The sequence below is a fragment of the Saccopteryx bilineata genome, chromosome 5 (genome assembly GCF_036850765.1).
Source record: "Saccopteryx bilineata isolate mSacBil1 chromosome 5, mSacBil1_pri_phased_curated, whole genome shotgun sequence".
Taxonomy (NCBI): Eukaryota; Metazoa; Chordata; class Mammalia; order Chiroptera; family Emballonuridae; genus Saccopteryx; species Saccopteryx bilineata.
Genome location: NC_089494.1, coordinates 244,502,745 through 244,528,904, shown reverse-complemented (window position 1 = coordinate 244,528,904; position 26,160 = coordinate 244,502,745). Strand labels below are relative to the sequence as shown.

General features: G+C 34.4%; 1 protein-coding gene across 6 annotated transcripts in view; it reads left to right on the top strand.

The window, feature by feature from the left end:
- The window catches only part of PCDH7 (protocadherin 7), a 421,790-nt gene that overhangs the window by 218,420 nt on the left and 177,210 nt on the right, over positions 1 to 26,160 (top strand). For 2 of the 6 annotated variants that reach the window (XM_066233426.1, XM_066233424.1), the window contains exon 3: positions 9,669 to 9,764. The exons of the other annotated variants lie outside the window; for them this stretch is intronic. In XM_066233426.1, the coding sequence (XP_066089523.1) occupies positions 9,669 to 9,757 (89 nt within the window). In that variant the 3' untranslated portion in view covers positions 9,758 to 9,764. The remainder of the gene's footprint in view (positions 1 to 9,668; positions 9,765 to 26,160) is intronic. 6 annotated transcript variants of the gene reach the window in all.

Genomic DNA, 26,160 nt, shown 5'->3' with positions numbered 1-26,160 from the left:
TTCTTCAAGTAGATTAGCAGTCCCATATGCTGTTTATTACATTTGATGCTAGTCAACCAATTCAGAAAGCTGATTGAAATTTTTTAAAAAATCAGCATTTTTGTGCAAGTATGAAAACATGCACACATGTACCACTCTGATGCAGTTTCATCATCTGTCAGACTGCTCAAGAGCATACCATATTTTGTAGGCTTAGAATAAAACATGATGAATTCATACATCTATAATGAAATAAGATACAGTATATGTTTTGAGCGAATAGCATTACCCAAAGTTGACATTTCAGTTCATGTAATTTAAATGACAGAATTAAAAAAGGTGCTTTCATGTATTAACTGAATTTCAACTTACAATATGCTGTTTAACTCTTTGGTTGTACATGAATATGTTGAGAAGAGAATAATACCAAAAAGGAAGTTTTACTGAGTGTCTAAAATATTTGATAGTCAAAAAAACAATGTGTTTTAAAAATAAATTAAAATACATTAACTAAGAACAGTGTGCAAAGAATTTAAGTATTTCAGATGAAGGATAGAGTGAACAGACTGTTTTACTTTCCTTCTATTCTACATTTCTCTGAATAATCATTTCTCGAGGTTCAAAATTATAGGTAACTGTGCAGATTGGAGTTATTTCAACTTGACAAAGGATATCATTTTGTTTTCATTTTCACCTGGTTAACCTTAAAATGGCTTTGCGTAGCTTCTGCTAATCTTATGTAAGACTGAACCATTTTTGACAAAGGCATGTTTTCCAATTGTGTGCAGATTTTTACATTTATGTGTCTAAATTCACTCAGAATTTGACAACCGTTGTTTGACTTGACTAAATTAGAATATGGTAGTTGGTACTAAGAGAAGGGAGGTAGCAAGAAAGATAATAAAGAAAAGAGAAATTTCAATGAAGAATCAATAAGTAAACTGTACACTAAGAAAGGAGGGCTAAATAGAGAAACTTTATCCAGGAGTTATCACCATATGTTTTTAAAATTTTTATTTTATTTAGACAATTAATTTCAACGGGGTGACATTGATCAACTAGAGTACACAGATTTAGAGAAAACATCTCCAGATCATTTCGACCTTTGATTATGTTGTATACCCATCACCCAAGATCAAATTGTTCTCTATCACCTTTTATTTGGTTTTCTTTATGCCCCTCCCCTCTCCCCACACTCTCCCTCCCATCCACTACCCTCCCCCTGGTAACCACTGCACTTTTATCTATGTCCATGAGTCTCAATATTTTGTCCCACCTATGTATGAAATCATACAGTTCCTAGTTTTTTTCTGATTTACTGATTTTACTCAATATAATAATGTTATCAAGGTCCATCCATGTTGTTGTAAATGATCCTATGTCATTATTTCTTATAGCTGAGTAGTATTCCATAGTATATCTTCTATTGAAGGGCTTTTTGGTTGTTTCCATGTCTTTTATTTTTTTATTTTTTTATTTTATTAATTTTTAGAGAGGAGAGAGAATGAGAGAGAGAGAGAGAGAGAGAGAGAGAGAGAGAGAGAAGGGGGAGGGAGGAGCAGGAAGCATCAACTCTCACATGTGCCTTGACCAGGCAAGCCCAGGGTTTTGAACCGGCGACCTCAGCATTGCAGGTCGACGCTTTATCCACTGCGCCACCACAGGTCAGGCCAGTTTCCATGTCTTGGCCACTGTGAACAATGCTGCAATTTACATGGGGCTGCATGTGTTTTTACATACCAATGATTTTGAGTTTTGGAGGTATATACACAGCAGAGGTATTGCTGGGTCATATGGTAGTTCTATTCATAATTTTTGAGGAACCACCATATTTTCTTCCATAATGGTTGTATTACTTTACATTCCCATCAACAATGGATGAGGGTTCCTTTTTCTCCACAGCCTCTCCAACACTTGTTCTTACCTGTTTTGTTGATACAAGCTAATCTAACAGGTGTATCACCATACTTTGATTACTATATCTTGCCCTCACATATGTGCACAAATACATGAGACCAGAAAATGAAAGTAAAATGATCATCTAATATTTTATTTCTACTAGTTAGCCCTAGATAATGAGCACTAAGTAGAGTTAGATACCTGTCTATTTGGCTTTAGAGCTTTACACCATGCACTAACAAAGGATGAGAAAGGTTTTAAAATGAAGAGCTTGTTTTCATTTTCTATGATATGTAATTTTTACAACAAAATTTTCTTGAAAATAACTTTCAGAATTATTTGTATGTGCGCTGGGAGGAATGGGAGCCTGTACTTACTTGTTTATTAAATGTTACCTACTAGACTTTGTGCTCCATGAAGATGTGTGCATGTTTATTATATCTCCAGCTACTAGAGCAGTGCTTGGCATAGAGAAGATAATAAATACTTGCTGAGTTAATTCAAGAACAAGTTAATATTTTCTGAGTCCAACATCCACCCACACTTTTCACCTTTTTTATTTTACTTTACTTTTCACCTTTTATGGCTTTTATGCTTTGTTTTCTTTTTCTGTTCTTCTGATAAGTTAGTCTAGGTTAATTTGTAGTGATGAAGAAATTAGTCAAAGCGATTGAATACCATAAAGAATACCGTATCATCAAATAAATAGGCAAATTCTAAACTCTGTAGAATATTGCAAATTTTCCCACCTAAAATTCATACTGTTCTTACTGATCTTTGGTGTACTAGTATAGTGAGTGTTTGTATATGAGACACAATATTTGTTATGTTTTATGAAAGTCAAGTCCTGGCTTTGATGAAGAGTATATTTTACATTTCAAAACCATGCTTCTCTACTGAGCATATTTTTATCCTCTGTGTCCTAATTGACACAACTACTGTGCATCAAAAGAAAATGTTCATTTTGTAGTTGAGAAGTACTGGATTTTAACATTCTATCCATGAAGGTCCTTGAGGATCGACGATACCATCTGGATGTTACACACCTAGCATGGGGAAAAATCATAACATTCTCTGCATACCATATTCATAATAAATTATTTCCTAGATATTTTGACATTGAGTAGTAGACTTTATGATTCCACTAATTTTCAACTCCAGTTTGAGAACATCATAGTTGCTAGTTCAGGTTTTTAATGTATTGCTCTTATTGAGTTAAATATATGTTTATTTTTATATTTATTTATTCATTCATTGTTTAGGAAAATATATTTGAAATCCGATTTCAAATAATGCTGGAAGATTTAAGAAACCTCTATAAGCTGTGGAAGAGGTTGGTTAAATTTTTCTTAAGTAATTTTTCCACCATTCACCATCCATGTTATTCTTTACACATTCCCTTTGTATTTATAAATATCTTAGCAATCAAGATTTCAATACTTAGAAATCAAGATTTGCTAAGTATTGACTAAAGTTTGGAGGAGACATTTTCTCTTTGGACTTTCCAAAGCAGTTTATTTTATATTATTATATTTGTGATTTTCAAATTACTCATATCCACTTTAACCTCCATACTGATTCTACGTCATCACTGCCTTTTACACCCTTGTTCATATCTTCCATCCCTCCCCCACTTCATTGTACTCTGTTTTCTCAGCATGGAAACCAGTCCTTAAATATGCAACAACAACAACAAAAATACTACTGAGTTCTAGTTAACTGCCACACATGTGAATACTTTACATATTTTTTTCTCACTTCATCTGCACGGCATTCTTAATACATAGGTTTTGTTAATTAATAAGAGAATAAATGGAAGCTCACAGACTTTAGGCGATTTGCTCAAAGCCATGCAGCCAGTGAATGTTTGTAATAAAGTTTGAAGAAAATTTGTTATATATATAAAAAAAGTGCTCTTTCTGTTACATCATGTTGTGTCTAGCCATGCCTTTCTCTCCCTGAAATGGCCTTAAAATTTTTCATCTACATCTCTTTTAGTTCTTTCTTTGAAATTTACTGTACCACTTCTTCTGTGGAGCCTTTGAGGACAGTTTTCCTTAGCTCTTTGCATATTACACACCTGTATTAGCGTATCATATTATCACTCTTCTTGTTTTTTATTTGTTTTTGGTTTAAAAATATAGCAATAGCAATAATTTTTCATAAAAAATTTATATCAGCATAAAATGAATTTGTGATGGTTGTTTTCAAATACCTTTGCAATTACTTTTAAAGTGCCTTAATTTTAATTTTGAATATGATGAATATTGATGATGACATACCCCAGATAAAATTAAAATGACTTTGGTTCCTCTGGAGTGTTCAAAACAGCAAAGAAGTTCTGCAGCCCAAATGTTTGAATAACTCTGGCTAAAGCAGTGTTCAGCACAAAGCTTAGCACAGATTGTATACTCATTGAATACTTGATGAACAAAACTGAATAATGAAACTGATATTACAACCTTTATTAGCAGACTATAGCCTGACCTGTGGTGGCGCAGTGGGATAAAGCGTCGACCTGGAAATGCTGAGGTCGCTGGTTTGAAACCCTGGGCTTGCCTGGTCAAGGCACATATGGGAGTTGATGCTTCCAGCTCCTCCCCCCCCTTCTCTCTCTCTGTCTCTCCTCTCTCTCTCTCCCTCTCCTCTCTAAAAAATAATAATAATAATAATAAAATAAAATATTAAAAAAAAAAGATATATTAGCAGACTATAAATGTGCTATTTGAGGGCTTAGGTTTTCCATAATTTTATAAACTTACATAAACAACTGTTAGTCAAGAAAGGACAGAGCTAAACCCATATTAAAATATACTTTTTTTAAAAGATAATAAATTTAGACTATTACTTGTATCAATTGAGTAAAATCATATATTGATTAAAGTATAAATTCCAAGTGAACATTTCCCAGTGCATTAGTCAATAATAATAGGAGGGTGGTTAGTTTGTATGAATGATCATGCTATTCAGCTATAAATTATGAAAAATTTAGAAAGCAGATTTTAAAACATTAGAAATTTTAAAATAACCTAAATATAGACTTGCTAGAAACTTTATGAAATGTTTTCAATGTAACTAAATCTCAAAATTTTAATGAAATTGTCAGAAAAATCTATCCCAACTTCAGATTTGTATACAGTTGCACTATAACTGGCATTATGAAATGTAGTTTTTAAGACGTAATCTGTAACATTAAATGAAATTAATGAACACTTTTAGTTAAAGATAAAAATATTTTTCATGATTTACTCTAGAGTTAAAAATCTTTAAACATCATATATTAGCACTAATACATTATACTTTAAATTTATAAATTTACCAAACCCAATTAAAATGTAATTTAACATTAGTAACTAAGATTTACACTTAAATCCTTTGTATATTACTTCTTAAGTTCCTCATTGTACAATCATATTACTAAAAATGGTAACTGATAATATTCAACACTTCTACTTAGCTGACTTTTATTGCCATTAATCTATGCACTCTACCTTTGAATCATCTTTTAATCTTAAGAATACAAAATATAATACAAGATACTAAGTACCATAACACTTACTAAAAGAAAACAGAATAAAGGAGTAATAGCTATTTTTTCATCTTAAGTCAGTTGTAATCCTTATTGATTGAAAAAATTTCAGGTGGTGCCAACAATAATTTTTTTCCTTGTATTTTGTGTTTTGTTTTGTTTATTTTCTTCCTGTGGTCTCAGTAGTTAAGTCCTGACCAATAAATAATCTCTCTCAGGACAAAGGTTTATATGATTGCATATTTTATAACTTAAAAATACTGTTTGTTGCTCATAACAATAAGTGAATTGGGCGATGTCTCATCTGCCATCGATCAATTTCCTGAGTGCTACAAGAACATGCCGCATTCCTATCTCTACAAAGGTTTTAAATTTCACCTATTGACCCCAGCACCCATCTTAATCCTGCCACACCAGTTAGCACACACAAACAAGCCAGCCCTTCCACACTCCAGCCCTGCCACTATATACTACAACACTAGCATTATAAACACAGTATTAAAATGCCCTTTTTTGATATCCAGCCTGAATTCGCCAGAAGGAAAATGAAAGAATATGAGCCGTGTCATTGTCCCGTGCCTGGTCTCTCCAGGGGAATATACTGACCTATCTCTGTTCAGAAGAGTCTTGGGTAAGAATGTGATGTAGACCCAGAGCAAAAAATATGTTTTCTCATTGTTAGTGAAAATTTATTTCTAAGGAATACTTCATAAATAGGATAAGGAAAACGGTACTGTTATCAGAAATGTTTATGCCACATATTAATAGGTCTTCCTCATATATTCTTGTGCTAGAAACATCAGATTTTGATAAAGGCAGAGGACAGAAGTCCCACTGCCCAATTCATCTTTAGTCCAATATATTGTATGACATGTCTCTTACACATATCACGGTGTGTCCTACTGTCCCTTTTGCCACACAACTCTAGTTGGATAAAGCTCAGACTCATCAGCACTCAACAACTGCCTCTCACCACACTGTGTTAGGCTGCGTAGCTTCTTTTTCTGTATTCTGTTTTTTTCTGCAATCCTTTATTTGTATCTTATCCAGTCTTTAGGAAGAAAGTCAGTATCAGTCTTGTCAAAGTTTACTTCTCTTACCTATTGCTTTTAACTTGAAAGCACTCTATAGTTCACCCTTAGTTTTACCCAATTTGGAGATTGTATTCCCTGAGAATACGAACCAAGACTTGTGCCTTATTCTTCTCTCGCATTAGAATAGGAAATTGTGTTCATTTCAATCTGAAACGGCGTTCTCCATGCTTGTTTCACTAAATCACACACCTGCAAGTATTAATATTAGTATTTACAGTTTGATCATACACATTTTCAAAAACAGAAACTAGATGAGGTCGACTTTACAATGGACCACCCAGAGTATTACCTAGGACATTCCTGTTGTTTCAATTACATGACAGAGAATTTCTAATCCTTATCTTTTTGGAAAACCAGTATCATTACAAACTCTTTATTGTCAATGCCACTCAATAATAATCACAAACCATCTTTCTATGTACTTTTTATTTTTATGTAACATAGGGTTCATTTTCCCTTTTTTATCTAGGTGAAAACCTAGTTTATATTGTTCATCAACCATTTTCTGCCAAACACCCCATTAGTAGTACCAAGGATTATTTTATTATGCTGACCTTTAAAATATGGAGAAAAAAAGCTTTCACTTTTATTTCCCTTCATTCATAAAGGTGTATTCTCCACTCTATTAAATCATGACTCTTTAAATTTTCAGTTTAATCATTTGTTATCGGTCTATGTTATCTCAGTTATTTTTAAGCTCATCTGTTTATAGAATCATTTTATATTGCTTGCTACATCTTGGCAAGATATACTATTAGTATTCTTCTGTGTTTTGTGTATATATGTTTATTTTGAAGATTTTCTCTTAAGTATACTTTTGGTTATTTTTGTGCTTCTTACAGTGCACTGTTTATTTCCAAGTATATTACTGCATAATAATAATGTGCTTTTCCTAAGGTCAAAGAAATTATTTACTATATATAAAATCCATAGATAATTATGAATGCACTTGCAAAAATGTCATATTTCATGCAAGTGTCTTGTTACAAATTAAGAGCATGTAGATTCTTTTTTTTTTTTCTTTTTTCTCTTTTGTTTATGAGATTGCCACATTTGATTCTTCCAAAGAAAAATGCTGGTACTAAAATAATCACTTAGGAATATTTAAATGTTGAAATAATTAGATTTAATTATTTTAACTTTGATATTACTGGAATATGTAGGTTTTCATTTTGGAGGAGGATTTACATTTTAAAATATTATGTATAACAATAATTAATTATTTAAAAGAAATAAAAAAATAAATTTATAAGAAAAAAGCAAAGCTACAAAAATTATGTTCAATCATATCAGAAAAAATTAAGTTTACTACTTTGATTTTGTTTCTTTTAATTTAACAAGTCTGGATACTGCATATGCTTTCAAATTTTTGGATGTTACTCTAACGACATCCAATTATTTTCCACATTTTTCAATTTATGGGCTGACTAATACTATGGCTTAAGCATTAGGTGGGTCATGTCATTTTAAACAGATATGATGGGTAACAGTAAGCCATGTGTCAAAGACCTGAAGAGTTGAGAAATTGGAAAGTTTTGAGACACCATGTCCAAACAAGATTAAGACAAGACCAAAAGGATTATCATGCTTCAAACCCCAGAGATTTTTTGATAGCTGCTTTCCTAAACAACAGGATTAAAGGTTAGAGTTACATTCAGACACAAGAATGCAAACATGCATTCAAGAAAATTCCTGTCTTTAGAGAAAAATTCAAGAATGTCCCGCCCTTTTTTGTAAATACTGTAATACAGTAAGAAAGGTATTGGTGTTGGGGTCAAAAAACATTTTTTCCACAAAAAAAGATTAATTTCTATTTTTTTCTTTTTTTTTTAACTAAGATTTTAATTTTTAAAGGTGTTTTCATTTTTAAAGCAGTTTAGGCTCACAACAAAATTGAGAGCAAGCACAGACATTTCCCGTATACCCTCTGCCTCCTCACATGCATATCTGCTCCACGACAGACATCCCTCACCACAGTGGAACACCTCTTTTCTCTTTCATAAAACAGACATGTTTTTGTGAGTTTGTTTCCACCATCTACAAAAGCTACTTTAAATAGTGTATGAAGTCATTTTTCATATGTAATTTTTGTTTAATTGTAAGCATACAAAGTTAAAGATTTCTTAAAGAAAACTAGTACTAAAAGCAAAATTGGTAGCCGTGTTTGGTTTTCAGGTGTAGTATTATTTTACATATTGATATTAGCAAAGCAGTTAGTCACTATTGAAATTCATATAATTTGTTAATATCAACTGTTTACTAAACATTTTTTATTTTTTATATAATTCTATATATTTTCTTTTTAAAACTTACATATAATCTGGATTAAACTATGTCTACAAAAATACAAGTAATACATGAAGTTTTTACAACTTGTATTAGTCCTTTTTATATAAGAATTCTACTAAATTTAATTTTTTAATTAAGTTAACAAGTTGAAGTGATTCTAATATCAAAACTACATATCCTTAGTTCACTGAATGTAAAAGCGATGTTACATTGTGAGCTAGTTGACTTGTAATTAAGTAGAAATAGGTAGAGGAAATGATAGTAATGCTACAGTGTATTGGAAGAAAAATACATATGCATAAACTACATATATATATATATTTGGTATTGTTTATCCTATAGGTTTTCTTAAATCTGTTGTAAAAAGAAAAGTTCTATACCCACATAGTGAAGTCCTGCCTTCAGCTGCCCTGTTTAGTCCAAGAGTGAAAATAAAATGGTGGCTCAGTATGTGTTGCAGACCCCTGCCTCTAGATTTGGAAAATTATAGTTGCAATACTATTCAGATGAACTTCTTTCAAAATACCTACTTTGTTTAAATTATCTTTGAAATTGATCTAGATTTAAAAAAAGAAAGAGAAAGAAAATAAGAAAGAAAAAGAAAGAAGAGAGAATGAAAGAAAGAAGGAAGGAAGGAAGGAAGGAAGGAAGGAAGGAAGGAAGGAAGGAAGGAAGGAAGGAAGGAAGGAGGAAGGAAAGAAAGAAAGAAAGAAAGAAAGAAAGAAAGAAAGAAAGAAAGAAAGAAAGAAAGAAAGAAAGAAAGAAAAAGAAAGCTCAAGGTTTTGGAAATTGTGTTATTGGCGAGATCTATGGATGGACACCATGGTGTAGTGGCTGCTGATTTTCCCTTTACGTATTTCCCCATCTCCCTTCCCCAGGTGTTGCTGCCATCACTACCTTTCCCTTCCTTCCCTTTCCTCATGGCAAGACGCATGGAAGAAGAGTGCTGTTAAGGCCTCTCCATTAATCAACAGGTATGGTGGTTCTCACGAAGCAGTGCAGCTGTCCCTCCTCTGCGTTCTCTATTAATAGTAGATCTCTTTTACGTTTAGAAGATTCATTTACCCACTACACAGAGCCTACTGAACTGGAAGAGTTGTTCAACCCAAGTATATCTTTACATATTTCAGTATGCTCTGCATTCCATAATTTCTTACTGTTTTAGATTTATTTTTTAAATGTAAAGAGTACAGAATAATTAACGACATCCTTTTCAAAGAAAGGTACTATGGCGTGTTCTTAACTAATTATACAGGAAAGAAAGGAAAGCTGTATGTTTATTTAATATACCACTTTCAACATTCTTCAAAAAGTTATGTATCATACCTTTGAAAAATGTGAATTTTAATTCAGATTTAATTATTATAACATTTAGATTTTCAATAGCATTGCTCAGAATTTTAGGCACATTAATTATAATGCTTACTTATCTGGTTATAGAAATTGGGTATAAGCCAGTTCTAACACATCTAAGGACCCTACCAAGCCATGCCATTCAGATGTGAGAGTTGACTGTATGCTCATCTCGCTCTGCAATACTTTCTCTTTGAACTCACTGGGTGGTGTTTGAGGGAGACACAGGACGGTTTCCTTTAGCAGTGTCAAGATGACTGCTTTCGGCTACTGCATTTTGAAAGGAGCTAGTCCCTCAGGGCTCAAACTGCAGCAGTCGTAACCTATAAAACATAAGCCCTCAGTCGTCACAGAGAAACACCCACATTCTTGATTTCCTTTTACACCAGAGAAACTGGTCCTTCTAGTTCCTGCAGGGGCCTGTTTTGAGGATGGGTCAAGCTCTGCATTACATTCCTGTGACTCTCAGGATCTTGGAGACAGGACTGAAACACTCCCTTTGGGTTAGGAGGAGAATTGGCACATGTCTGTTAGAAAAATAAAACAGTGAGTGTGTCTACAGGTGTGCATGTACATTGCAGTAGTATTCTGTTATTATTTTTTTTAATTATTTTTTTTTTCTGAAGCTGGAAACGGGAGAGACAGTCAGACAGACTCCCGCATGCGCCCGACCGGGATCCACCTGGCACGCCCACCAGGGGCGACGCTCTGCCCACCAGGGGGCGATGCTCTGCCCCTCCGGGGCGTCGCTCTGCCGAGACCAGAGCCACTCTAGCGCCTGGGGCAGAGGCCAAGGAGCCATCCCCAGCGCCCGGGCCATCTTTGCTCCAATGGAGCCTTGGCTGCGGGAGGGGAAGAGAGAGACAGAAAGGAGGGGGGGGGGTAGAGAAGCAAATGGGCGCATCTTCTATGTGCCCTGGCCGGGAATCGAACCCGGGTCCCCCGCACGCCAGGCTGACGCTCTACCGCTGAGCCAACCGGCCAGGGCCTCTGTTATTTTTTTTAAATGTTAGCATACTGACAATTTGTTTGTGTACAGAAACAAAGCAAATCATTTTGATTTACATGCATTTTCATTGATGCCACCATTAAAAATTAAAGACAGAATAATTACTCTTTATTAAGTAATACGTGGCCTCTGATACAATGAAGCTCAGCAATCATTGGTTGGCTTTCATGATCCTCTCTCTACCCATGTTTCTAGTTTATATATTGTGCTTTTATCCTGGATACACACTGTGCTTTGGCCTCTACATCCTTCTCAACTGATACAATCTTTCACGTTCACAGGTCGTTGCATAGTTGGATCACTCCATTGCAAGAGTCTTTTTCCCCCCCGATCTGTTAGAAAAAATGACAACAAACAGCTAACATGCACTGAGATTTACTGTTAGTCAGGCACAGTGTTAGGGAGCTTTATCTCCATTATCGTAATTCATTCACAAAGGAGCCTTGAGTTGGAAGTTATTATTACCCATATTTTATGGATAAAAAAAATGAGGTATGGGAAAATAGAATGTGGCTAGGATCACTGAGAATTGACTCCAGTAGGGTGAGCCTTAAGTAGCATCTCCTGAATCCTCCCAAGCAAAGTTGGGACTCACAATCTTATCTCTATGAACTCTCTCTCCTATGTCCATAGTGTTTATAACTCACTTATCACTGAAGAAATGAATAAATGTTTACAAACAGTCACTTAGAGTTTCCACCCTCATATGGACCCTTCTCCTTGTGCATATTTCCCTCTACTCTGTTTTGATTCCCTTTAACCTCAGGCTCTTGGCTATTATTAGCTTCACTGATGACAATATATTCTATCATAAAAATAATTCATTACTTTTCCCAAACTTAAGACTGGTATTTAAAAAACAAATAGGTATAAAATTGTATATACAATATAAAAATAATTTATTTTTTTTATAAAATGTATCGTCTAGTGGTACAAAAGAACCATAGGTATACTTATTATTCATATGGAAATAAAGAAATTAAACAAAATGTTATAAAATTTTGAAGAAAGGTAATCAGAAAAAGTTATTTTTTACATTTACAAAGAAAATGTGTACTATAGTTAAAGGAGTTTTATATGCTTACATACAAGAAAAAAGTGGAGAAATACAGTATAGGTGAGGAAAAGAGGATGAACTGAAAAGAAAAGAAAAAAATCTTTGAGAAAAAAACCACAAAAATATTTTAGAAAAATGAATAAATGGAAAAGCAATAAGAATATTGAAGGAAACATAATTAAAATCCATGGAGACTGCGAGGACTTTAAAAGAATATGAAATAAAACATGGAGGGGAAAAATCAATGTAGCTAGAGAAAAATAACTTTATGAGTTTATGTTTCCATTATTTTTGGAAAATACGTTGAAGTAAAATGTCTGGAAAGAGAAAAGTCACATTAAGATACATTGATTTGTGAATACTATATTTTTCTAGGACTTTTCTTTCTGTGGAAACAGTGCTTTTGAGAACAAGATAAAGGCTTTAGCATTAATCTGGAACTATGTATTTAGAACTAAAAAGGTGCCTAGAGAATACAATTGAGACAGGGAAGGATCACCAGGGTAATCACAGAATACATCAATCAATCTGTGAACATAAAGATCATTTCATGTCTCTGTTTGTAAATGGGGAATGTTTGGAGTATACAACAAATGTTTATTGCATTAATCATGGGATTTTAAGACTCGGTAGAGAGGTAATGGTCCAACAGTCCAGTCTTAGATTGTGCATATATCTCTTGTCGCCATTATAAGAATCTCTGCTTGAATAATTCTGTTGACACAAAATGCAGAGGTAGCCCCATTGTATTTTGGAACATCTTTAACTTCCCAGCTTTTTCCTGTATTGGATCAAATATCTGCCTTCTTTACTTGGATAACTTGAATCCACTTATCCTGGGTTTTCCCATTGGGGGGGAATACAAAATAAGTTCTATTCCTTTTCCAAATAAAATACTTCCAAGATCTAAATTCAGACAGACACTTTGTCATTTTGTCTAGATGGACAATGTCTTTCTATAAATTCTTTTCTGGGCTAACTGCTCCGGTCTTTCTAACTCCTTTCTGTTACTTGGTTGCTAATCCTTTCAGCATTCGTTTAGTGCAAAATGCTTTTTTTTAATAAACCAAGGAATTCAGGATGTGCTCCTGCAGTTTATATTCTTATATTTGGTTAGTTTGAAAACCCAGAAAATCCATTTAAATATCTTTAGAGAAAAAAAATGGTACTGTTTAAAATGGCATATTGCTTTGATCTGAGTATATAATAGAGATCTGGTTTCAACAGTATATAGTATAGTATATAAATAAAATAAATGTAAGTATGCACACAATTGGATACAAAAAAGAAAAATAACAGCATTAAAATAAAAGTAAAGATGAAGGTAAAAATAATTTTCAGTCTTTCCTTTATATATATATATATATATATATATATATATATATATATATATATATCTCCTTCCTTTTCTGAAGATGGAAACGGGGAGGCAGTCAGACAGACTCCCGCATGCGCCCGACCGGGATCCACCTGGCATGCCCACCAGGGGGCGATGCTCTGCCCATCTGGGGCATTGCTCTATTGCAACCAGGGCCATTCTAGCGCCTGAGGCAGAGGCCACAGAGCCATCTTCAGTGCCCAGGGCAACTTTGCTCTAATGGAACTTTGGCTGTGGAAGGGGAAGATAGAGACAGAGAGGAAGGAGAGGGGGAGTGGTGGAGCAGCAGATGGGCGCTTCTCCTGTGTGCTCTGGCTGGGAATCGAACCCGGGACTCCTGCATCCCAGGCCGACGCTCTACCACTGAGCAAACTGGCCAGGGCCCCTTTATATTTTTAATTGAATGTATATATTGGTTTAGTTGGTGACTGAGGTTATTTTTCTACAAAGCCCATTCACTGATCTTACGAATTGGGCACTAAAAATATCTTTAAGTGGATAATATCAGGAGAAATAAAAGAGAAAGAGAACAAAAGAAAAACAAAACTATCTTCTCAGTGCAAATTAGACTTTGATGACTAAGTAATAATATGGGCTCACATATGTTACATGGAGGTCAAAATTGCACAAAATAAGATTGAAAGCTGTGTAGGGCATACCCTGTCCAATACGGACTTTCCCTAATAAAAGTTAGTGAAAAGTAAATCCTTCATTTATGGGAGTTCTTTCTTTATGCCAAATTGCTGTCAATGTCTCTTGGTGAGTCTTAGTTATGAGTAGATTATGGCACTCTCTCGGAGGCCCTGCGTATCTGACTTTCAGTGAGTGCCTACACAGAATAGATGGCCTTTTCTGGAACTGGGGAACTTATTTAATTTGCTGGCAGAGAATGCCTGTTATGCCACATGCCTTTTTCCTGACCCTACCCAACGTTTTTATTTTCAAATGCACTTCATATATCGTGAACCTATATAATCTTAATGAATGTCTTCCATATGATAATTAAAGTGCTGGACTTTATATTCCCTAAAGCTCCGGTGCCTACATAAATTTTTTCTCTGTAATCAACTGAATGTTTCTTTATAAGGTATATGAATATATGCTCCTATTCTGCTTTCTTTAGATTCCACTCTCAAAGCAATACCCACTAGGTGTTTGATTACTGTATTTCCCCATGTTTAAGATGCACCCTTTTTCAAAAAATTTGGGGTCTAAAAACTGGGTGTATCTTATACAATGGTTATAGATTTTTTTTACTTGCCTATCCCAGTTTTTCGAGCTTGATGAGGAGTTGTATGAATTTTATGATGAATAAAACTTAAGTTCAGTAACGATGTAATACATTTTTTTCAAATTTCAGGCCTCAGAATTAAGGTGCTTCTTATACATGGGAGCATCTTATAATGGGGAAATATAGTATATATCAGATTTGTAGGTAGTATTCTTTTCGTTTTTATTTATTTATTATTTATTTATTTTTAAATGAGAGGAGGGGAGGCAGAGACAGACTCCTGCATGCACCCTGACAGGGACTCACCCAGCAAGCCCAGTAGGGGGCTATGCTCTGCCCATCTAGGGCTCTTGCTCCATTGAAATCGGAGCCTTTTTGTTTTGTTTTTGTGCATGAAGCCTCTGGAGCCATCCTCAGTACCCAGGGCTAACTTGCTTCAATTGAGCCGTGACTGCAGGAAGGACAGAGAGAGAGAGAGAGAGAGAGAGAGAGAGAGAGAGAGAGAAGGAGGAGGCGGGAAAGTGGGAGGGGAAAGGGGGGAGAAGCAGATGGGTGCTTCTCCTGTGTGCCCTGGCCAGGAATCAAACCTGGAACATCCACATGCCAGGCCAAAGCTCTACCACTGAGCTGAACCAACCAGCCAGGGCCTTGTACATAATATGCAATATTTTTAACAGCAGAAAACCTCTATCTGCTTTGTCTATTCCTGTTATTAAAGATATATGCTATGTGCAACAAGTTTAGTTTAATATCTTTCTCTCTGCCTTTTAGTATTTTAGAAAGAGAGGAGTAAAATACAGGAGATTTAATCACTTTATCTCTCAAGACCTCAATTCACTAAAATGAGGGATTAGACTAGTGAGTTGTTGAAGTAATTTCCAGCTTTATACAGAATATAGAAGACCAGAAATTTTAGAAATTGCTATTGGTTTTAGGTTTGCTAATAAACCACATTCAACCTCCCTGAGACATGATTTCCTCATGTGTAAAATATGGACACCAAGCTAAATCAGGGATATAGTCTTTAGCAATGACATATGTTGAATTATTTTTCTTTCTGGAACTTTCTCTTCAGAAAGATTCTAAGAACTTGCTTTAACTCAATAGCATGGAGTGTTATGATTATGTGATCAATTACTTTTTATGTGCAGGTTTCTTACATAATTTTAAAGGAGGTTTCTAATTCAAAAAGAAATACATCAATGATTATTAACAACTTAAGCTGCTTTTTCATTTCTTTTTGCTATATATGTATACACTTCTAAAAAATATCTGAATCCAAGAAAATGTTTGCTCTAAGAAAAACAAGTTGAGAAAAAGACAGCAATCTGAGATATTTGAATCACTGTAATACAGAAGAGAGACAAAGGATTTTACTCACTCTTTGTGATTTTTGAGGGCAGAATAAATGCCAGTGCTTAAATGGGAGAAAATTGTTTGCTTATAAGGATGAAATATATTACCATAAGAAATGCTTAATAAAATCTTCTCTGTAAAATAGCCTGTTCTGAAATCATTATCACTGAAAATGTTACAACTTAAGTTTCTTAATAAGTTTTGAAAACCATTGTTTAATGAAGTCATTCACAAGATAACGAGTGAGGCAAAATGAATCCCAACCTTTATTGTCTGTGAGTCTTTGATAATCATCAGATATAATAATAGCGATAATATTGTACTGGAATATGGTGACATAATTTTCAAAGATTTCATTGAACTTGGTGCTGGAGAATTTTTTTATTGAATTTATTAAGAAACTAGTTAATGTAATTATACAGGTTTCAGATGTCCAATTCTACAACACATCTCTGTACAATGTATTGTGTGCTCACCCCTCCAAGTCAAGTCTTCCTCTATCACTATTTATGTTCTCATATCCTGCTCTACACTCCCCCTCCCAGCAATTACCACACTGCTGTCGGTGTTCATGAGATTGTTTTTTGTCCTTTTCTGTTCTATCCCTCTGCCTCCTTCCCTAATCCACCTGCCACACCCCATGGCCATCTGCCTGCTCTGATAATTATGCTAAGTGAAATAAGCCAGTCAGAGAAAGACAAGTACCAAATGATTTCACTCATGTGTGGAATCTAATGAACAAAATGAACTAATAAGCAAAATAGACACAGGTACTTGAGAATTTTTAACACAAGTTAAAAATTCTCAAGTTTGCCAATGTTATGGCGCTCTAGTGAAATGCTTTTATTTTACCAAACCTATCCTTCTGAGAGAAAATCACTGATTTTTATTTGTAAAGCCATCACTTCTGTTTGTGTGTGTGTCTGGAGACTCTACTCCTTATTCTATTTTGAATATTATTTTATTTCTAAAATTAATTATTTTTTTCAAGTAAGTTGACATACAATATTAAATTAGTTTCAGGTGTACAACAAAGTGATTAGATAACTATATAACTTATAAAGTTATCATCCCAATAAGCCTAGTATCCATCTGACACCATACATAATTATTATAATATTATTGATTATATTCTTTAAGTTGTACTTTATATCTTCATGACTATTTTTGTAACTGGTAATTTGTACTTTTTGAGATCTTTTAAACTTTTTCACTCATTATACACCCTAATTTTCTGCCTATCTAGCTACCATTAATTTGTTCTCTATGAGATTTTTTGTTTTGTTTGTTCAGTTATTTTTTAGATTCCACATATAAGTAAAATCATATGTTATATGTATTTCTCTGTTTGACTTATTTCACTTAACATAATACCCTCTAGGTCTATCCATGTACTTGCAAATAGCAAGATTTTATTCTTTGTTATGTCTTTGTAAATTCTATTCTATGTATTCATCATTTCTTCTTTTATTTCTTTTTTTTTTGTAACAGAGAGATAGAGAAAAGGACAGATAGGGACAGACAAGCAAGAAGGGAGAAAGATGAGAAGCATCAATTCTTTGTTTTGGTTTCTTAGTTTCCTTAGTTGTTCATTGATTGCTTTCTCATATATGCCTTCACCAGGACGGGGCTACAGCAGAGCAAGTGACCCCTTGCTCAAGCCAGCGACTATGTGGTCATGTATATGATCCCACATTCAAACCAGCAACCCCACGCTCAAGCTGGTGAGCCCTCTCTCAAGCCGATGAGCCAGTGCTCAAGCCTGTGACCTCAAGGTTTCAAACCAGGGTTGTCCAGGTCCCAGTCCAGTGCTCTATCCATTGTGCCAACCCTTGGTCAGGCACAATTTCTTCTTTATCCAGTTGACTATTGATGGAAATTTTGGTTGCCTCCATATATTGGATCTTACAAATAATGTTGCAAAAAATGAACATAGGAATGCATTTTTTTTTCAAATTAGTGTTTTGAATTTCTTTGGACAAATACCCAGAAGTGGAATTGCTGGGTCATATGGTAGTTCTATTTCTTAATTTTTAAGGAAAATTCATACTATTTTTCATATTGGCTTTACCATTTTACAATCCTACTACAGTGCATAAGGGTTTGCTTTTCTCCCCATCTTCGTCAACACTTGATGAAAGCCATTCTGAAAGGTGTGAGGTGTTTCTAATTGTGATGTTATTTGCATTTCTTTAATGATTAGTTACATTCAGCATCTTTTCATATATGTTAGCCATGTATATGTCCTCTTTGGAGAAATATCTTTTCAGATCTTCTGCCCATTTTTAATTGAGTTAATTTTTTTTTTGGTGTTAAGTTGTAGGGTTCCTAATATATTTTGGATATTAACCCCTTATAGGATATTTCATTGACAAATATCTTATTCTATTCAATACGTTGATAGTTTCCTTCACTGTGCAAAAACTCTATATTTTGATGCAGTTACCTTTTTTGTTGTTTTTCTTACCTACTTATCTGAAATCATCAAGCTACAGTAGGAGAGCGAGCAAACAATTTTATTTTAAAAAAATATGAAAACACTTGAAATTGTAGTCTGTATTCTTAGAAAGGAATAAAAATTGACATCTTGTTATAAAGTTTATTTTACAATCATTCTTTGTAACCAACTAACAACTTTTGTCAGAAGTGAAACTAGTCAAAAATATATTCCAACTTAAAATCAGGATCTGCATAATAAAATTTTATCTCCACTATCTTGTGACTGGGACACCACAGTATGCAGTTTTTACATTGAGTAAAGCGGGACAAGTGATCAAAGATTTCCAATCCTCAGCATGAACCAAACTCAACCATCATTATGTAAGCCTGCCTGTCCACTCTAATCAGGACAACAGGCATCAATTAAATAAATAGAACACCTGATTATACAGAGAATTGTTTACAGAGGCACATTAGCTGGTTGTAATAGGATATTACCTAATTTAAAAAGGGGAAAATGTCCTTAGACACGGTAGTAAATACTGCTCAGGGTTTTCATTCTTTCTGATCTTTGTTGAGTATAGCAACACGATAAGCCATTGTGTTCAAGTAGTAACGAAAACAAAGGGAAATACACAACAAAGAAATGCAGATCTGATTTTAAAATCATTCCACTTTTGTGAGGATAATGTACAACTTGGCCATAATGCTAAATTAAAGTTTTACTGATTTATATGTTTCTAATGAGAAAAAAAAATGAAGTTGATTATGTTTTGCATACTTGAATTTTAATATTGTGGTTATGCCTTAGAGACTGAAAATGCATGCTGAATTGTGACAGGTAGAGTGTTTTGAGAAAGTAGAAAGAAGAAGAGATCAATTAAAATTAGGGAAAACAAACTCTATGTGCATGGAGAAAATCAGTGACGTAGGAGGTTATAATTTTTAAAACATACTAAACTTTTAGTTAATTAGTTCTGTTGCATGACAAGACACACAAGTGAAATGGGAACATAGAAAGTAAAAGTGAAGAAGATAAGAAACTAATAGTACCCTGCCAGGCCTGCTAATGGCTTCCTCTTAGATGTCTCAAATGCTTAACTGGGCAGATAGGTTCTTCACATATCCAGAATATGTGTCGTAAGTATGTGAATGTTATGTGAACATAGCAATATATCAACCATGTTTCCAAGAACACAACACCTATTTATGGCCATCCAGGTTACCTTAAGGGTTGTATCAGTCTATTATACATCACAAAAGAAATTCATCCATGTACAACTCAAATGATAATTTATTATTTTTGGATTTATAGAATAGCTTTAGAAATGGAAATATATTTTATGTAATTAAATTCTGCATCTAACAAGACTTTTTTGTTTTCAGAAGACTTATTCATATATTTTTGGCCAATCACTTTAAAGTTCTCCTGATATTTTAACAAAATAAATTACTTTAATCTGGAGTCAAACAGTTTATAACTGAAATAAAATTATAGGGCATCATTTTTCATAGTGTTTAGCATTTAGTCTGTTTCTTTGAAAATAATTTTAATATTTATATAATTTGATGAGGAGCAAACACTAATAATTCCATGCAATAAATTATTAGAATCATTAAAATAGTGACCGACAAAAGACAAATAAAATTATCTCATCAATTTAAGAACAGATGTTTAAGAAAAGAAAAAGTATCATGAACAGATAAATGAAAAAAATATTTTACTAATATATTAAAAGTATATTATTACATATGATTTCCCAGTCAGGGCACATATAAGAGCATCTCCATGTTCCTGGCTCTCTCTCAAAAAAAAATTAAAAATAAATTCAAAAAGTATAATACTAAGTGAATATATTTTTTCAAATATAGCTGTATTTGTTAGCCATTTTATTTTAATAGAACTAATCAAGGTGAATAATCCTTCAAAGAGATATCAATTATGTAAATGTATGTTATATTTTATAGAGGGGAGCCTTTTAATTATTGTGGGGACCAAAGCACTAGTTAGCAAACTTAGATGGTTCTAAAAATTGAAGAAAGTGATGAATCTTCTACAATTTAGTAAAAATATTGCTAACATTTTCCAAAGATATCATTAGTCAGCATTGCAGGGATCTTTTAATATACATTTAGCTTTTACCTTGAATAGCAATTTATTTATGAGATTCAGTAATAAGAATGACTATGTTTTTAAATTTTGTTCATAAATTGAAGGACACTAAAAGGAACATTTTAGCAATATGAAGATTTTTTTAAGCCAAAGATTTACTATAAATAACAGATTTCAAAGTGGATTGCTCTAAGGAAATAGGTGATATATACAACAGCATTCGTAATTAAATCAATCAACTATTTTCGGGGCTGTCATACAGTCCCAATGTCAGAGATATAAATTATTTTGTCTTATTGAATTAATTATATCTTTTTAGGAAAAAGCAGAATTAAATATTGTAACTGCTTATTGCTAAGCATATTTTGGAGAACAGAAACATAAGTTATTGCTATTAAATATTATGGAGTTTACTTTGACATAGAAACATGTTTCTTATAGTTGTATGAATATTATATGTATGCAAGTAAAATGTGTATATTACTTATTTTTCCAGACGTCGAATGGCATTAAATTAATTTCAAGTGTTTGTGGCTTACTTTAGCGCCTATGACCCTGGCACTGAAAGATTTTCTTTGTTGATAATTAAATTATTAGACACTTGGCCCTGGCCGGTTGGCTCAGTGGCAGAGCGTCGGCCTGGCGTGTGGGGGGACCCGGGTTCGATTCCCGGCCAGGGCACATAGAAGAAGCGCCCATTTGCTTCTCTACCACCCCCCCCCCTTCCTCTCTCTCTCTTCCCCTCCCGCAGCCAAGGCTCCATTGGAGCAAAGATGGCCCGGGCGCTGGGGATGGCTCCTTGGCCTCTGCCCCAGGCGCTAGAGTGGCTCTGGTCACAATAGAGCGATGTCCCGGAGGAGCAGAGCATCGCCCCCTGGTGGGCAGAGCGTCGCCCCCTGGTGGGCGTGCCGGGTGGATCCAGGTAGGGCGCATGCGGGAGTCTGTCTGACTGTCTCTCCCCGTTTCCAGCTTCAGAAAAATACAAAAATAAAAAAAAATTATTAGACACTTAAAACTGAAAATGAAAGTTGCCTTTTACCTGAAATGTTTTATAGTGCTAAAACTGTGTGTCTTCATCTGTTCTAGTTAGTGGTTATTTATGGCTTTATCTCTTTTACTTTGAATAAATAATTGAGAGCTTCCATTTTATTTAACACAAGTTCTAAATGACAGCAGACATAGACTTAATCAATGAATAACTGACTGGCAGAGCAAAGCACTTACACTAAATTGTCATCTGTTAAATTTTGATAGACATTCTAACCATTCTATGTTCTATTTTCTCACCTGTAAAATGATAACATAGTGACATACATTAAACTCTCAATAGTTCATGCAAGCATTATACAGATAGTTTAAAATGGAAAGAAAGGAAAGGAGGATGAAAAGAGGAAGGAAGGAAGGAAGGAAGAAAGAAAGAAGGGAGGAAGATAGGAAAGAAGATAGGAAGGAAGGAGGATGAAAAGAAGGAAAGAAGAACGAGAGGGAGGAAGGAAGGAAGGAAAGAAGGAAGGGAGGGAGGGAGGGAGGAAGGAAGGAAGGAAGGAAGGAAGGAAGGAAGGAAGGAAGGAAGGAAGGAAGGAAGGAAGGAAGGAAGATTTTTTTTATTGATTTATAAAAGGGTCAGTTCCTCAATGCAATTTGGAGATACAACATCTTGGAAAGGAAGGCATAGAGAATAGATACAATAGACTATTTTTCAGTTAAAAATGAACATATCTGTAAGGTGGGCTTAGAGAAAATCACTGAGGAATAAATTAGAAAATGAGAATTGGCTGTGCCTAGGTCATGTAACAGGGCCCTATGCAGACATACTGGTAAACCAGGCAGTTATGGGTAAGTGCAGGTGTAACTCCTTCTGCATATCCACTCTTGGGGGATTAGTTTTTTAGATAACTCTTACACAGTAGTCACAGAAAAGCTCTGGTAAAGAAATTACAGGTTGTAAGTTTCATGCTAAATGTCAGAGGAACAATTCTTACACATGAGGATACTTTTTTAATAAAACAAAATTAATCAAGTGTGGAAAATGTTGGGCTACAAATAATTTGCAAATAAGAATAAACAGAAAAAAATAAACATGAGATTGAAAATTAAGTAAGAACTGTTCATTTTCAAATATCAGTTAATTAAAATATCACTTATCTTCCTTTGTATCTTATGTCTCCCAAGATTTTCTGGGTAGTATTGATACAAATCAACTTTGGCTGCTAAAGTGGACTCCTACATTGATCATATGAACTTCAGTTATATTCACATGATTTTACATGACACAAAATGAGAAACTAACAGTAGGACAATAAATTAATCCGAAAATATCTCTACTGAGTCGAAAAAAAGGGAAATAAAATTTATTTTTTAAATATTTTAATTTATTTTTAAAATGCTTAGCTCTCCTTGAATACAGAATTTTAAAAATTAGAGTTGATTTCAATAGAGTCTATGTGACTAAAATATATGAATTCAGAAGAAGTATGTCATAGTTGTTATTTGACATTGAAATGACAATTTAGGTGTTTATGGGTCTTCTATATGGACTATTTTCTCTTTCAACGGATCTCAGCCATAGGACTAGTCACTATTTCTTTAATGGGGACATTTATAAAATATTTACCGTGTTCTCAATGACAGTTTAAAATTGTTTTCATTCATATTTTATCTTATTCAAAAATGATTTAAAGTGGCATATAAAATATGTATTATAAAACCCGACAACTTGTCATGGTTTTATAATGTCTGTAGTATATCTAAATCTACCAAAACACAGTTCTTTTCCCACTGCTACCCCACCCTCATATTGTTCTTGTGACTGGAAAATGTAATCTTGGCGATTACTCATCACATAAGACTGTTGGCAAGTGCAGAAAACTTATCTGTTGTTCTTCTGGTACCATCACATTGTTTTTACTGCTGTCTTTCTGTTGCAAACAGAAACAAACCAATTCACCTGTCATAGCAGATATGGCTAAACTGCCTGCTGCTACTTTGGTCAAACAAAACATGCCCACAGGGCATTGTTTCAAATGTTGTCTTAACAACTTGAAAACATTTCCTCTGACCTAACTAGTCTCCCTTACTCACGTTTCTACCCACAAAGTAATCTGTTTGCCAGTGTTGGCAATCTGCCTCTTCCCTTCCTCAGTCAACACTCACATTTATTCAGTGCACCTCTTCTGAGCTTCACATCAGAAATAGAATTTAGTTGAGTGAATGTTCATTAGTTTATGAACGATTCATGTTGGTCTTGAAGAAAACAAACTATTTGAGCTGAATTTCTACTTACATATGAAAGACTATTAAGATCCTAAAACAAGGATATCAGCAGTTAAAAATTGTTTAATAAACAGATGTCTCACTAACCGAAAGATATTGAAGAAATATAAAATGATGGGGAAATTTCTGGCATTGCAGTTAAAGAGTTATGGCCACAAAGACGTGTGCCAAGTAATATCACCTAGACTTGTTCAAGTTGGACAGCCTGTCATTATATTTTTAAATTATTAGTCCTCAAATTATTAAAAAGCTACAAGGCATGTGTGTGTGCACACTCATGCATGTATGTTTGTGTGTATTTATTAAAGAGAAGCAGGGAGGCAGAGAGACAGACTCTCGCATGTGCCCCGACTGAGATCCACCTGGCAAACCCTCTATGCTCTGCCCATCTGGGGCTATTGCTCCATTGCTCGGCAACTGAGCTATTTTAGCTCCTGAGTAGAGGCCATAGAACCATCCTCAATTTCTGGGACCATCTTTCTCTAACAGAGCCATAGCTGCGGTAGGGGAAGAGAGGGAGAGAGCGAGAGGGGAGAAAGGGAGGAGTGGAGAAGAACAGATGGTCCTTTCTCCTGTGTGCCATGACCGGGAATAGAACCCAGGACATCCACACTCTGAGCCAATGCTCTATCACTCAGACAACTGGCCAGGGCCAAATGTGAGTATTTTCAATTAGGGTAGAGAGGTGGTCAGTTAAGTGTAGTCATCTATGTAAGTGGGAGTGAGAGTCTTGAGACGCAGTTGAGAGTCTTGACCTTATATTAGTACAATGTTTATCTCAATAACTGTCTCACTTGTTCATTATTTCTGCTGAAGTGACAACAGCCCAGCTGTGCTCCCTCCAGGAAGTAATCAGCCTGCCGACCTAGTTGTATTATTGTCAGCCTGCTAATCACAATTTACATTTCAGGTATTTACCAGCCATGGGAAGTAGGTTATATTACAGCTGTTGTCAAGATGAGAAACATTGAAGAGGCATGCCATCAGTCCACTATCGAAACCATCGTGTGAAACTCCAACCTTGGCTAATGATAGCTCTCCTCAGGAAGATCTGATAGGGGCTGACTCACAGATTCCTCTGGCTTTTGGCCTAAATCTAGTCAATCCAAAATAAGGCTTCTAAGTATAAAATATCATTCCATATGTGAACTAAGCATATAATTTGAAGCTTAAAAATCTTTAGAGATTTTATATTCCTTTCTAACTTTTTAAAGTTGCTTTTTCTGGATAATATTATTTTCTCAATTTTTGAATATATGCTTTATATTGATATTGGAGATCCCTAAACTGTGATGAAGTTTTCCCAGTTCTTGGTGCTTGTTTAAGACCAAATAATATATTTATATAGTTATATTATGATGTATTCTTACACAAAATGGTAATTAAGGGCATCTAATAATTAGTACTACTATAAAGTAGCCCCTTTGTGCTCAGTTTTGTGCTAGGTGCTAAACCAAATTTATAGAATTTTATATGTGATTTCTATTGTTTTTCTCCTTTTTTCCATATTTTATTGCAAAGAGAGTAGCTGTATATTCCTATGTTTTTTACAGTTCATAATAGAGTAAATAGTATCATATATCCAGTGCATTTTAGATTGCATGGTACCTGCCAAGTCTAAGTGGAATGTCAGAAAGCAGGACAAGAAGAAACAGCACAACTAAGCAAGCTACTCTTTTTTCTCATTTCCAAAATAACGTTTTCAGCCTACAGAAATTTTTCTGTGAGTTAAAAACCTTTCTCAACTCTGCAAACCAGACTTAAATCAGAAGATCACTGAGTTTAATGGATCACGATAGTATCAGAAGAGCCACATGTTTACAGGGATGAACCATCCCAGGACAATTTCTACAATATATTAAATATAAACATATTATCTTCCCACTTTGAATATATTTGTCTTATCTTGCTCCCTTGATGTATCTTCAGTAAATGCATGCATTTCGGATTTATAAGAAATTTTCCATTTTCAATTACCATTAAATGGTCTACACTTTATTTTATCCCAGTAACAGTGTAAAGCACAGTCTTCCTGTTGCTCAGAGTGTATTTTCTTAGGGGAAGGTCTGATTCACAGCTTTGGTTTGCCATCAGGGAAATGACAGGATGTATCAGGCTCCTCCGGTGACAATAATTATATTTATTTGGGGCCGTATTACAC